Source organism: Chrysemys picta, chromosome 6 (genome assembly GCF_011386835.1).
Source record: "Chrysemys picta bellii isolate R12L10 chromosome 6, ASM1138683v2, whole genome shotgun sequence".
In the NCBI taxonomy this organism is placed as follows: Eukaryota; Metazoa; Chordata; order Testudines; family Emydidae; genus Chrysemys; species Chrysemys picta.
Window position 1 is genome coordinate 44,293,087 of NC_088796.1, and position 15,708 is coordinate 44,308,794.

A 15,708-nucleotide genomic window follows, 5' to 3' on the forward strand; every position below is an offset into this window, starting at 1 on the left:
CCTCAAGAATGTAAAATAAGGTTCAATTTTTTTAAAGACAGTTTTAGCAAAATTGGAGCACAATTTCCAGTTTTTTTTCAGCCAAGTATCAAGTTTGTACACACGGTTAAGTTTTCTCTCTTTAGATTACAAATCAGGCTCAAAGATCTGACTTCTAAAGTTCTCCAATGGTAGATCAATTAGTAAGAAAATTATTGATTTTAAACATTCTTAGAATTTTAATCTTTTGAGTTGATTATAGACTTAGACTGAGTGTAGACTAGTAAATATATTACTTAAATTGATTATAGCTGAAATCCTTCCCCTATTGAAGCCAATGGAAGTTTCATAATTGACTTCCAGTATGGCTGGGATTTTACCCTGTATGCTGTGGAATAGTCTGGCTATTCTAAAATATCACTTGACATTCTGTACCTTGGGGGAGCACCCTGTAATCCCCATATTCATCATTTATATATGATTGTGATCTTGCATATAAAGCATGCCTTGTAAGGTATCAGGGGAAAGGTTATGATCTGCTGAAAGTCATTTCTCTATCCATATATGTAAATCATTAACACATATGAAGTTATGAGAATTATGTTGTATGGTTGTCACTAAAACATACTGTAAGTTGGGGATTCAGACAGATATTAGCTCCCCAGAGGCAACAGCAAGGAAAGTAACTGACACTCAGGTGGGGTGTGAAACAATTCATCAACAGCCATTGTCCAGCAAGGGAGTTACAATTCAATGACTCGGCTGCATGAGGCCACACCAGGGGAATTGCTCAACCTTGCCTGGAGACTCAGGGCACATCTTCACTGGCAATGCACGTTTAATGTGGCTTGTGTAGTCATGGCATAGCATTGGGAGAGAGCTCTCCCAGTGCTCTAAAAAACCCACCTCCATGAGGGGAATAGCTACCAGCGCTGGAAGTGCGGCTAAATTGGCACTTTATAGCACTGAAACTTGCAGCGCTCAGGGGTGTGTTTTTTCACACCCCTGAGCGAGAAAGTTGTAGCACTGTAAAGTGCCAGTGTAGACAAGCCCTCAGCAATGCCCACCCAGAGATGCCTGGACTTTTGTTTTCCAAGCACATGGACTGAGGCCACATGCTGGGCCTTTCTCCTTCACCCACCTATGCTTCAAGCAACAAGGACACTCTGAAGACTCCAGCTGAGGGGACTGGCCCAGATTTCAAGGGTGAAATCTGTATATTAAGGACTGCAATATCCAGTGAGAAAAACTGCTTAGTCTAGTTGTTGCCCAGTCTAATAGGGTTGAGAGTTTAGACTGCGTGCTTATATATATATATTTTTTGGCAACTAACTCTGACTTTTTGCCTATCAATTAATATCACTTAAAATCTACCTTTTATAGTCAATACATTTGTTTAACTGTTTAGCTTTACGAGTGAGTTTGTATGAAGAGTGGGGCGAATCTGCTCAGGTTTTGCAAAGGCTGGTGTATATCCATTTTCCATTGATGAAGTGGTGAATCAATTAATAAATCTGCACTGCCCATCTTGAGCAGTGCAAGATGGTATATTCCTGAGGTACAGTCAGTGGTGAGCTGGAGCCGGTTCCCACCGGTTCACGGGAACTGGTTGTTAAATTTAGAAGCCCTTTTAGCACCGGTTGTCCCGGTTCTAAAAGGGCTTTTAAATTTAACAAAATCTCTAGCAGCTCCAGCTCACCTAGCTCCGCCTCCTCCCCTGACACTCCCCCCGGCTTCTCCTCCCCGTCTCCTGCTTCCCGCGAATCAGCCGATTCACGGGAAGCAGGGCTTCCTGCAGGTGAGCGGGAGCAGGGAGGGCTCCAGGCGCCGCCTGGCCCGGCTCCGGCCGCACGGCACTGCCCGGCTCCGGCCCAGCCCCGACCCTGGGCCCTGGGCCCAACTCCGGCTGCGCGGCGCTGCCTGACCTCGACCCCGGGCACGGCTCTGGGTCGGGCCCCGACTCTGGCTGTGCGGCGCGACTCCAGCCCAGGCTGGGCCCTGACTCCGGGCCCTAGCCCCGACTTCGGCCGTGTGGTGCGGCTCCGGCCCCGGCAGGGGTAAGAGACCGGGGCCAGGGGGGTTGGATAAGGCGGGCACAGGGAGCTGGGGGTGGGGAGGGTTGGATGGGGCAGAGGTTCTTGGGGGGTGGTCAGGGGATGGGGAAGGGGGGGTTGGGTAGGCATCACGTGGGAGTTCTGGGGGTCTGTTGGGGTGGTGGTGAATGGGGCAGTCAGGGGACAGGGAGCAGGGCTAGTTGGGTAGGGGATGGGGTCCTGGGGGGCAGTTAGGGTTGGGAGTCTTGGGAAGGAGTGGTCAGGGGACAAGGGGGGGGTGTTATGGGTTGCGGTTTCTGAGGGGGGCAGTCGGGGGCAGGACATGGGTGGGGGGTGTACTCACTGGGCGGTTCTCTACCGGGTCTTTGGTGGCAGCTCCTTCAGCCGCCGGAGCCGTGCCGCCGAAGCCCTGGTAGGGAACCGGTTCCTAAGATTTTGGCAACTCATCACTAGGTAGAGTGCTGGGAGCTGGGGGGATTTGGCTCTGGTGCCTTTCTCTGTGTGATTCATGAGTGGCTCTGGGAGCATTCATGCAATATAGCTGGGTGTTGGGTCTCCACATGCTGTTGTGCTGAGTGATCACAGCACCTGAAGGGGTTTGCTTCTGGTCACTAGCAAGGCATTGTGAGAGACAGCCCAGGCTGGAGAGAGTTCAGGGGTCACAGCGCTCCCATAGTCCCAGGCTGCATCCCGGGGATCCCATCACAGTGACCATACTGAGTTTTTGGTTGGCTAAATAAACATATGCTTTCTTTACTAATGATGGCTAGTCATGGTACAATTGTAAGCCAACAAGTAGTACAAAAATTTTATAGTCTCTTCGGAAGAAAGCAGTGGGGGTTTTATGTGATACCTGTGCATGCAATCTGTAAAGTACTTCCAGAGTCTTCTAGCAAATGCTTTATGTAAGGTGGAATTGCGAGACTCCAGGCTCATTTTATGTGTATATTTTAAAATATTGATACAGTGCTTTCAGTGCATACATTGCCATCATGCTATAACTAATAGCTGCATTGGGTTTATTTTTCCAAGATCCATACAGGTTTACAACACCAAATAATTTGGCCTTGCCAGCCCAGCTGTGTCCCGTTGAATGAGAAACTCCTGCCTGAACTGCTGAAGGAAGCAGGATATGTTACCCACATGGTAGGGAAGTGGCATCTAGGCATGTACAAAAAAGAGTGCCTTCCAACCCGCAGAGGATTTGATACTTATTTTGGTAATGGCCAGATTTACTACTCTTTTTTTTTTTTTAAGTACTTTTACTAACCATATTGAAAGGGGAAATATTTTTTAACAACAACAAACTCAGAATTAATATATAGCCAGTAAAACAATGTTTTAGCTGTTGTTTCAGCACATGATACCAAAAGACAGTTCTCTAATTTGGCAGACTACACTTGATAAATAAATGTTGATATCCAAAAGCCTATTGCTGAAAATGGTCTGATTTTTAAACCCACAGAAGCAAATATATTTATATTTTAAGCTCCACATTTAACTTGTCCCATCGTACTCAGTTACTCCACATGTTGCATTAGTGTGCTCTTAGAGGAAGCTTTAAACTGAATTTTTCATGTGTCTAGGTTTAGGTCAGACTTCTAACATTACTGTAGTTTGTATATTGATTTTTTTAATAGCAGTGTCTTAACTAGAAAAAGCAATAGGCATTTTACCAGACTTGGTCATTTTTTATATATTTTCTAAATACAATATATATTTCTTGAATTCATTAGGCACTCAGATACTACCATGATCAAGGTGTTACAAGAACCTAGATAAAATTACATTTATAAAAAACTGTTAAAGGAACTTTAAAGTTGCAAAGTTAAGCACTCAAAACTTAGGCACTGCCAAAATTAGGATACCTGTGTAACTTTAATTTGGCCCAGTTATGAGTATGCATTACAATACAGTCTTTAATTGCATGAGCATATACTGTTTTTTCACAGGACCCCTTCCTCATTAAGTGACTGGTTAGTTATTAAATGTTTCCTTTTTATCTTCCACATTTCATATGTGACTCCAGGCCTTAATGTATGCCATCCATGCTTCATGAACATTAATGAATTTATCTTCACAACACCTCATGTCACGTTACCTGTGAGGTGGGGATAATACTGCCTCATTTTACAGCTAGGGACCTGAGGCACAGAGATTAACACCAAAATTGTTAAGTGTCTAATAATTTTGGGTGCTCATGAGAGGGAGGTAATTTATTTTTCAGAGCTCTTAGCTCTTTATATGTTAAAACCATTATTCCAATTGAGCTGTGAAGGTTCAATGCTTCTGCAAATCTGGCCCCATCTGTCTCAGGCTGAGCATTGAGAGAAACTGTCAGCTAGTGGTCCAAAATCACTAGATGCTCTTAAAACAAACACCCCCCCCCCACAATTTATTTCTTATTTTCAAGAGCATATTTTTGATGTTTCCTTTAGAAAGCCCTTCCATGTCTTTCTTTGACGTCCTCTGCATCTGTGGAGTTTTGCACATAAACAATATGGTATAGTTGGAAGTTGTTTGGCTAGACCTTTAGTTGTTTGGTTTGTGGTGGGGGTTCATTAGGTTTTTAGATGGAGTGGGTTAGCAGAAGAAAAGTTTTTGGTCAAAGTCCTGGATTTTGAAACTGAATCTGCCCCCATACTGAGCCTAAATTTAGTTGCCTTCAGGGTATGCTTTGCAACATTCCCCTGTTATTCTGGAGAATTTTTGGGTGATAAAGTTAGGGTTGATTTAGGGATGAGGTTGCAATGGGTTTTTGAGGCAATTTCATTGCTTTCAGTCAATGGGAGTTAAATCTGCGCAGTACCTTAGAAGATTGGACCCTTGATGGAAGCAAAATTTGTAGGAGATCCTTATTTTTGATTCTTAAGATCAGTAACTTATTCTGTAAAGAATGATTTATTTATTTCACCAGTTGGTGTCAGCAGCAGATCAGAAATCACCACACAGTTCACATGGAAGGCATTCCTGTAATCTATCTATAAATGTAAACAGTATGATAATTCCAGTGTTCGTAGTATCTATTTAGATATAAGCTTTCTGTACTAACAAATACAGTTTACAAAACCATAACTAAAAGTTATTCTAGTTAGCAACAGGCTCAGGACATGTGCATCATTTTAATGCTAGTATCTTTGATTTATATGCATGCCAATTTATATGTAAAGTTATTGAACTGCTCTTAAAATTTTTCTGGGTTTGTATAATTGATACTTAGAATTGGATTTTGTGCTTTATTTTCAAATAAATACAAGATGAGAAATATTAAGGAATGTTGGACTGATTAGCCTTGTTTTTGAAAAAAAGTGAAACTCTGAAGGAATAATTTTTCTAAGTCACAAAGGACAGTTTGCCACTCAACTCACTTTGTGCCCTTTGAAAGTCTCCTGATGTATTAGTTTATATATAGTAAATTATATGTTGGCTTGCTCACTTTGTCACCTTTTTCCTGTTCTAGGTTATCTTCTGGGAAGTGAAGATTATTATTCCCATGAACGTTGTGTGTTTATCAGTGCAAAGAATGCAACACGCTGTGCTCTTGATTTTCGAGATGGAGAAGAAGTTGCAGTTGGATTTGGAAACATGTATTCCACTAATGTATTTACGAAAAGAGCTGTAGATCTTATAGCCAACCATAAAACTGAGAAGGTACAGTAGACAGCTGTTGCTTTTTTGAGAACTTACTTTACAAGTGTTTTAATATTTTCATGCACTATTTGTTTATAAGACTTGAGCTTGCTTTGTAAACAATAGCTGATAAATATCTAGATACAGAGCTGCACTTAACTAAAAAGTTCAGCAAATAGAAATGGACAGTATTGCATTGACACTTGAATGTTCAAAGCCCTTATAGAGTAGAACCTCAGCGTTCTGAACACCAGAGTTATGAACTGATCAGTTAACCTCATACCTCATTTGGAACTGGAAGTATGCAATCAGGCAGCAGCAGAGACAAAAAGAAAAGGCAAATACAGTACTGGTACTGTGTTAAATGTAAACTACTAAAAAAATACAGGGAAAGTTTAAAAAAAAAAAATTTGACAAGGTAAGGAAACTGTTTCTGAACTTGTTTCATTTAAATTAAGATGGTTAAAAGCAGCATTTTTCTTCTGCGTAGTAAAGTTTCAAAGCTGTATTAAGTCAATGTTCAGTTGTAAACTTTTGAAAGAACAACCATAATGTTTTGTTCAGAGTTATGAACGTTTCAGAGTTACGAACAACTTCCATTTCTGAGGTATTTGTAACTTTGAGGTTCTACTGTATTGTATAACGTGGTGCACATAATAGTTGAAAAGACTTCTACAGGAGATACACAGTGTAGGATGGAGCTGGATGTGAATGAAGAAGATCTTAATCATTGTGCAGAAAAATAATTAACAACATAGCTTTACTTCATATAAGGGACATTGTATAAATAATGTTCAAACTCACAAGCCAGGAATGTTTCCCTCATTAAAATCCATCTTCCTTATTAAGATGCAGTGTGCTAAATGTAAAATATCTTAACTTATATTATAAAAAGAAGCAAAGTTGAAGTTCTTAATTTAAAGGTCCCAGAAAAAATCCAGAATCTCTTTCACTCCTCTAATATAAAGACCTTAAACTATGACATAAACTTTTGAATTAAACACTGCAGTTCAGTTAATCCTCCACCCCCAAACTAACTTTTTTGTTGTTGTTAAAACTCACAACAAGATAGTACAAATGGACTACCTTGTTTTGGACAAGAACACAAAGAATGCTAGTATGTGGGGCTAATTGACATATTTGTAACAAATGCATTATTTTGTTTTACTGCAATCTGACATATTACATTGTTAATTTACAAATGCACATACAAAAAGGGAAACTGCTAAGTGAAGGCATGACAATTTTCAAAACTGAAATGTGTTTAAGACTGAATCTTTTGGCAGAACTTCAGCCAAAGCAGTTCAGCTGTTTTCAAGAATGAGTCTAGGGGGAAAATGTTTTGTTAGTACTAAAAAAACACTATCTGGTGATTTTTCTTTGAGGAGTTCTCATGGCCCAATACTTGAAATTTGGCAGAAGGGGTGGACTTTGTCAGAGAAGTGCCTTTTGTCATCTTTATGAACATCCACCCAAATTTTGGCCAATTTATAAACCCTTGAAAAATTTCAGTTTACACATGCTCAGTAGAGACTTGCTGGAGCTTCGCAGCTACATTGAACAGAAGAGTCTGACTGCAGTAGGACGTTCCCTGCAATGGCAGCGGAGGCACCAGAACTAAGAACAGGGAGCCTGTCTTTCCTGTGTTCTCAATGATACCCCGCCCCACCTTGTTCCTGCCTGTTAGGACCCAGGCAACATGGAGGAGGAAACTGCCTCATTCAGATGCAAAGGAGGGGATAAGAGCTGGGGAGGGGAGAGTTGATTGGAACTGGAGGCTGGCAAGGTGAATCGACTGGGATTGTCTGGCAGACTAGAGCTGGGGAGGGAGATGGGGAGGAAGAGGAGTCTAGGAGCCTGAGTGTGTGTAGTGGGGTGGGGGGACTGAGATGGGATGAGGAGACTGGAACTGGCTGGAAATGAGACTGGGAACCAGTGGGGTGTAACTGGAGGCGGGGAGGTAGATATGACAAGGAGCCAGAGAGCAAACTGGGACTGTTTGGGCAAAGAGACTGAGACAAGGATGGGGGGGGGGGAGAAACACTGAGCTTGGATGAGGAGCTCTGGGAGTCAGGTGGTATAGGAAATGTGCGTAGGTGTGGGGAGAGAAACAGATTGGAAGAGAATCCTGGAAGGGGTGATTGGGACTGATTGGAGTCACAGAGTGAATGGACCCTTTAAAGGGAGATGGGGCTGCAGCAGCTGTGCCATTATTAATTATCTGCTTCCCAGCCTGAGAGGGTGATAGTTATTCTATAAGGTCCAGGTATCCATTACACTGAGAGAGATCATTCTGGGGGGTTAGAATCACAGTGAGTGGGAAGGTTCTGAGCCAAGTTTTGTGGGAGGCTTGGTACACCAGGGGAGCCAGCTTGGGGACCCAGGGTTCTATCCTGGAGTAGAGAAACCACTGGGAGCAAGCAGGCTCCTATGGAAGGCTCTGAGTCAGGATCTGAGAATGGTATTCCAGGGGAACTAGCCTAAGGGCAGAGTATTCCATACCAGAGCAGGAAAAAAAAACCCTCAAAGATTGCCCAGAAAAGAGCTGGGAACAGGGCCCAGAGCATGAGCTGAAGAGACATCCCAAAGGGCAGAAGAACCTTTTTTTTTTTTTTTTTTTTTTTAATTTGTTTTTGATTTGGCTGGAAGACTAAGCTATGTATCCAGTACAGGCAGAGAACCTAGGAGACCCATCTCAGGGAAGGAAAGTGAGGCAGAGAGTTGTAGCAGTGCCACCCTTCCCCAGCAGGGGGTGCTGTGAGGCAGCCACACCCTCTGACAGTTGGGCATGGTAATGGGAGCAGGGAGGGGGTGATTAGAACATGGTGGGATGAGAAGTCTGAGGGGTGGTGACTGGAACTGACTAGGTAAGGAGATTGGGACTGAGACGAGGAGCCAGGGGTGAGAAAGGCAAAGGACTGGCCCAGTTTGGAGAGGATAGGGCAGAATAAGGGGGAATGGGCAGGAAAGTGTTAGTGCCAGTAATGGAACCCAAGGTTCCTGAGTTTTGCCATTTCTCTGCTGTCAGCAAATATCTGTGAAACCCACTGGCAAAGCATGTGTCTTATTCCCCTCTAGTGCTGGTCCACTTAGGAGGATAACAACCTATTATTGGTATCAATTACTCCATTAGCTCAAGGTGTAGAGGTCAGTATGGTGGATTTAAATGTTTTAACCCTGCTAATGACCCATGTGGGTGTCAATGTGATTCCACATTATGGAATTTGTATTCCTTTATTTTTAAAGCCTAGGAAATTACAAAAAACTTTATTAAAAGAACAGTAAGATTGCAAAGCATGCAATTAAGTTAGGGTATGCCAGAATTAAGGTTGCCTGACACACCTTACTTAGGCTCCCTTGTGTATATGCATTGTGATAGTCTTTTATTGTATGATCATGTACTATTTCTGAGTTATTAGTTTGCAGAACTTGTACAAAGAATTTACCCTGAGGTAAGACTTAGAATACAATTTAGCTTGCCAATAACTAACAGAACCAATTGCAGGAAGACACTTAGTGGAATGAAATAGTCTGTCATTAGTTTAAAAATAAGAAACATAAAAGCCCCACTGCCCATGGTGAGTTGGGCTCCTCATAAGCTCTGTAATAGGGATGTAAAAAGAAAATGCAATGGAGATTTTCATGACAAATGACACCATCACTAACCAGGATATTTTGCACATGAAATATGATTGTATTTTGTATAACGAATCTGGGATTCAGACTTTCTACCCAAATCCTGTTTACAACTTGCAATTTGATGACTTACAGATTTGTAAGACTTTGCTGTAGTAATAGAAACAGTATTGTATGTAGTTTGATCTTGCTTTTGAAAAAAGGATAGGAAGCTAAGTTGAGTGGCAGGAAGATCATAAAATCAACTGGCTTTTCTACCATTAAAATGAAAATATACACTAATATTTCAGTGCCTTTCATAAAAATCTTTCCCAGAATTATGTATATCTTATGCTTAGAGAAATTAGGAGGAAAACAAGACAATTGCTGTATTAATTGGTTCATGTGATTGATTGATTTGTTGCATTTACTGCTTGGATACTCTTTTTTCCTCCCCAGCCTCTGTTTCTCTACCTTGCTCTCCAGTCTGTCCATGAGCCCCTTCAGGTCCCTGGGGAATACATGAAACCGTACGCCTTCATCAAAGATGAGAAGAGACGTCATTATGCGGGAATGGTGTCCATTATGGATGAAGCTGTAGGAAATGTCACTGCAGCCCTGAAGAGATACGGGCTTTGGGACAACACAGTTCTCATCTTCTCTACTGGTAAGACTGTTTAGTCAAATACATTCAATGAGTCATCTGAATATAAGCTGACACATCTAACCACTAAGTGATCCATTTCAGAACAGATTTTAAATGTACAGGAGCTATAAAAATAAAACAAACTTTTCCTAAAAGAGAATAAATTTATTTTTCCCTCTTAAACATAAAAAAACAATTTTGAGGGAGTGTTCCTGAAAACTAAGGATTAATACCATTGTCTAGAACAGGGGTCTCAAACTCAAATGACCACGAGGGCTGCATGAGGACTAGTGCATTGACACCCACCCCTTGCTGCCCCTGGCCCCGCCCCCCCTCCACCCCTTCCATGAGGCCCCACCCCTGCCCCGCCTCTTCCCTGCCCCCATTCCAACCCCTTCCCCGAAGTCCTCACCCCAACTCTGCCCCCTCCCTGCCCCCAGGGGGTGCAGGAGAGGTGCAGGGTGCGGCAGGGAGTTGAGGTGCAGGAGATGTGCAGGGTGCGGCAGGGGGTTCAGGGCAGGGTGCAGGAGGTGTGCAGGGTACGGCAGGGGGCTCAGGACAGGGAATTGGGGTGTGTGGTGCAGGAGGGGTAAGGGGTGCAGCAGGGAGTGCAGGGGGCTCAGGGCAGGGAGTTGGGGTGCAGGAGGGGTGAGGGGTGTGGCAGAGGGTCAGGGTGCAGGGTGTGGCAGGGGGCTCAGGGCAGGGTGTGCAGGGAGTTGGGGTGAGGGATGCAGCAGGGGGTTGGGGTGCAGGGTGTGGCAGGGGGCTCCAGACAGGGGGTTGGGGTGCAGGAGGGGTGTGGGCTCTGGGGTGGCAGCACCACGCAAGGTGGCCAGGGCAGGCAGGCTGCCTGCCCTGGCCCTGCTCCGCTCCAGGAAGCAGCTGGAGTCCTGGGGGGGGGCAGATGGTGCCATGTGCTGCTCTTGCTGCTCCTCCAGGTACCTCCCCCAAAGCTCCCATTGGCTGCGGTTCCCGGCCAATGGGAGCTGCAGCTGGCGGTGCCTGGAAGCAAGAGCACGGCGCCCTCTACTCCCCCACCCCTGCCCTGTCCGGGGCTGCAGGGCCATAGTTCCAGCCACTTCAGGGAGTGGTGCGGGGCTCACGGCACCACAGGGTAGGCAGAGGGGCGGGCGGGGGGCACGGGGAGCTTGGTGGGCCTCACGAAAGAACCCTACGGGCCGTGTGTTTGAGACTCCTGGTCTAGAACCATATGCAATGCAGAAAGGCACTGTACAAACTTACTGAGAGCCTTGTGTGAAGTGCTGGGGGTCTTCAGTTTCCTTCAAGGAGGTTCACGGGTTGTAATTACATAAAATTCATTTGCTTTTAAGATTACAGTACCTCTCAGGATTGAGCCTTTATTCACACAGCTCTGCCAATTCACCTCAGTCCTGACTTATAGTGCCCATTTTTCCAGGCACTATTCAAACTGTCCCTTTTAATATGTGATACAAACAAACATCCAGCAGGGACTTGAGTACACCGGGTAGTGACAGATGCGCTGTGACATAACTGCCTGGACAATTTGTGTGGCCTCACGGTCACAAACACATACCAAGCTGTTATCTTTCACCAAGGTATGTATTTATTCTTTTCTTTCTTTTCTATGTATACACACATACAGAAATCTCCTCGCTATATGTTCCACTCTATATGCATCCGAAGAAGTGGGCTGTAGCCCACGAAAGCTTATGCTCTAATAAATTTGTTAGTCTCTAAAGTGCCACAAGTACTCTTGTTCTTTTTGTGGATACAGACTAACACGGCTGCTACTCTGAAACCTTTTCTTACAAAGTAACACAGTGTAATGCAGGCTTAGAGCAAGGGAAGGCTTCCCTGCAGCCCTCACTCCTCAGCCCGGGTTCACCTGCTAAACTTTCTTCTGAGTTCCCCCTAGCTTCCTCTTCCTTCCACTTATATCCTTCCAATTACATCCTTAGTCCAATGTTTACCACCCAGGTGCTCATAGTCCCCCAACAGAAAGTGTAAAATTGGCTTCAATTAAGCTTGCACTCTTCCCAGTGCTGCAGCAAACTCAGTGACCAAGGTGTCACCACTAATATCCTATCACAAATTGGTTGAGACCAAACATCTGTATTTAATTATATATACTCTTTGGCTTGACTGAAATATTACTTTGGGCCCTTAACCTCCTGAAGCAAATTTCCACTAATAAAACCAGCTTTGATACTTGCTGATGGATTCTTAATCTTATCAGATTTAGATTGAAAGCTCTTCAGGGCAAGAACTGTCTTCTACTGTATATATGTTTAGCACACTGGGGACCCAATTTGTTTAAAACTTCTAGGCTACTACTGTAATAGATTTTATATATATATATATATATAAAAATATTACAGTCTCCCTTACGTCTGAACTGAATGGAACTGAATTTAGCTGAAATCTAGAAGTCTTCATAGGATTCAGGGGAATAATGCAATGTCCTGCATCCTTCAAAATGTTTTTCCCCCTCCTCGCTTTGTCTGATTTGGGAGCGGGAATAGCCCTTCAAAGCTTCCAACCTTTACTATACTCAGGTTTTACTTTATATGGTTTTGCTTAGGAGTAGGGCAGGAATTCCTGAACATCTCACTTTGTATTCAATTTGTATGAAATATTTTGAATTTAACAGCTCTGTTGCACAGCTTTGAGGCCAAAATCTGCCTACTCATTGAGATTGTATTCATATTCCGATCCCAGTTCAAATTAGGCCTGATACCTGTACTATGTAAGCATCTTTGTTCTGGGAGGAACCCCCATTATAAGATGTATTCATATTTGGAACTTCATATAAGCAAAGCTGTATGGAATCCGATATCAATACTTACTGCATATGGTAAAATTGCACCCTCCACTCGTGACCCTATTACAGCTATTTTCAGTATAATTCTTTCAGTAGATTATGGACTAATACTAAAGACATCTGAGCTAGAAACATAGTATCAAGTATCAGAGGAGTAGCCGTGTTAGTCTGAATCTGTAAAAAGCAATAGAGGGTCCTGTGGCACCTTTGAGACTAACAGAAGTATCGGGAGCATAAGCTTTCGTGGGTAAGAACCTCACTTCTTCAGATGCAAGACATCTGAAGTCTTGCATCTGAAGAAGTGAGGTTCTTACCCACGAAAGCTTATGCTCCCGATACTTCTGTTAGAAACATAGTAGTTACACTTAAACTAAGTTTTCAATCAGTTAGCTTGTGCTTTATAAAATCTAGTATTTTTCTTACTGTCGCAGTATATTTTTAATGACAGCTATCTAAATAATCGACTACAGATATGTTTAGACAAGTGTTGGGCTGTCAGGAGAAGCCCAAGTTATAGTCTTATCCAATGGGACTTGAACTGTATTGACAATTTAAACGGCCAGAAATGGAACTTAATGATTTGAAACCCAAGGAAATTGGGCCTAGATCAGGCAAATCATAGGATATTTATTCATTTTTTCCAGTCTTCTTGTGTCACTTCACACAGCTATTCTCTATAGTAAAACATTGCATGCATTAAAGGCACAGCTTCCAAAAAACACATGTTGAAACTATTAAATCTATTCAGCTTCTTTGTATAACACTTAAAAAAAATCTTTAAGTGAGATCTTTGAAAAGACCATAGGAAAGTGTTTGAAAAGAGAAGCCCAAAGTCATGCAGCTTGGTGTCATATGGGGACTTTGTGCTGTTGTATCTTTGCAGGTTATTTACACAGTTTCAATCTCTCAAAGGTGCTCCCCATAACTGGGAGTGTAGATGCCTATTTGCAGCTATAACATCGGTAAAGGTAGATGTTTAATGGGGGAAATGGAAGCCCAGAATTAAGGAGGGGGTGAGCCCCACAAGCAGGGTGCAGCTGACTTAAATTTAATTATGGAGCTTAAACTCCTGCTACACCCAAAATCTCAGTTCCCATCCCAACTTCCCCTCAATGCTTTCTCCAGTGTAAGGCATGCTCTCCCTTACACATCCCAGCCTGCTCAATCTTTCACGTTCTGCAGCTTACCTCCCAGTAAGAGATCCCTTTCCTTCCTGATCTTTCTCACTTTACTTATCTTCTGAATTTACACCTTCTCTTCATCCCCCAAAGACCTGACTTCTCAGGGGAGTCCATCTCATTATCCTCCTTACTGATGGACTAGGGGCTTAAACCATAGACCCTCTTTTCCCCTTCCCTCCCCCCCCCCACCCCAGGGCAAGGGACAGATCCTCCATAGCACTGGGAATTCCATCCAAGATGCCTCTTCTCTTGCTGCAGAGATTGATTTTACTGACTCGCTTCCCAATTTTCTCTGACATTGGCTAATCTGCTCTGGGTTACTCACAACCTGAAGAATTTAAGTAGCGCTTGGGACAGAGAATATAATAGCAATTGGACAGCCAGATATATAAAAATTGGGCCTGTCTTGCCATAGTCAAAATGTAAAGGTGATAACCTGGGGCATTGAAATTGGTGAGGGAGGAGAGAGTAAGGAGTCTTAAGATGGTGATTACAGCCCAGATGAACATCAATTTTGTCCACATTTCCCATTTTAACTGGAAAATTCCTGAAGTCCCTTCTTCAAGGAGGTTCACGGGCTGTAATTACATAAATATAGTAAAGCCCACCTTTGGATATCTGCCCCTCATTGCTACAAATCCCAGCACAAAATTCGGTATTGATACTGTTTGCTGCAGTTAGCTATGCTGATTGGTGTTACTGCTACAAATGTACATTCTCCCTATTGTTGACTCTTAATTATGGACTCTAATATAAAGAACACTTTCACTGGAGTCTCACTGAATTATTACAGAAGTTGATTTAATCTTCACTCCCAAAGAGAATAGTAGAGAGTTCAATAAAAATTCTTTCTATTCCGTCCTCTTTTTGTATGATATGTCCTAACCAGAATTCCCTTGAAAACATGCCAGTTGGCAAATGGAACTACTGCACATTTTAAAAGGACCTTGTAAAATTTATATAGGGACTCCAGATCCTCTTTAAAGTGGTCTAATGGAAACCTCAGGCCAGAAATGAAGTAATCTGACCATTAATACAGTCTGTCTCCATACATGCATCACGTAAGTCCACACTTCTGCTGTCTTACTATTGTTTTTTTTGTACAGATGAACTTTTTGCACAAGTAAATAGGCAAGAGTAAGCCAGTGAACTAGTGTTACCCAACATTATTTTATAATACAAGCATTCCACAGTTGCTTTGTTATTCTGAAACCAGAAACAAATAAGCTATTAATTATTAAATGATTAAAATATCAGAAGTACAGTGATCAAGAACTACCAAGTGGTTAGAAAATTATACTGATATATCATGCAGTAAACTTGGTTTTACAGAGCATCATACATACTCTGCTTCCTTAATGAAATGGGTAGTGTCAGTGAAATGACTGTGTGCAAACAAAGCAGATATTATGTATGCAGCAATAACTCTGACAGCCTTGGGCATTAGAACATATGTAGTTGAAAAGAACAGGACATTGGGGTTACTCCCTTTTGAAAAGGGCCAGGGAGTCTAGCTTTCAATAAATTGAAGGGGACCTTCCTTTAAAATCATAAATAAAGGATGTAATCTCCATTAATTCAGCAGTCTTCTATCTCCGTAGTCCAAGTCTTGTTTTGGAACGTGGACCATGACTACAGGTGAGAATGCTACAAGTTGAAATCAGGCGTCACTCTGTGTAGCACATATAACAACTTGGATGGAAACTTGCCAGCACTATAGCAAGCTAGTCTCATTGAGTTCGGCATCCGTTATTTTTTCATTAAAACAGATAAGTTATTTAACCTTAAACTTTATCCTAA

At 42.7% G+C, this 15,708-nt stretch overlaps 1 protein-coding gene across 1 annotated transcript in view; it reads left to right on the forward strand.

Annotated features, from left to right (window-relative positions):
* Window positions 1-15,708, forward strand: part of ARSB (arylsulfatase B) — a 117,516-nt gene that overhangs the window by 2,355 nt on the left and 99,453 nt on the right. The window contains 3 exon segments of the mRNA XM_005286439.4: window positions 3,066-3,252; window positions 5,494-5,684; window positions 9,738-9,945. Of these exon segments, the coding sequence (XP_005286496.2) occupies window positions 3,066-3,252; window positions 5,494-5,684; window positions 9,738-9,945 (586 nt within the window).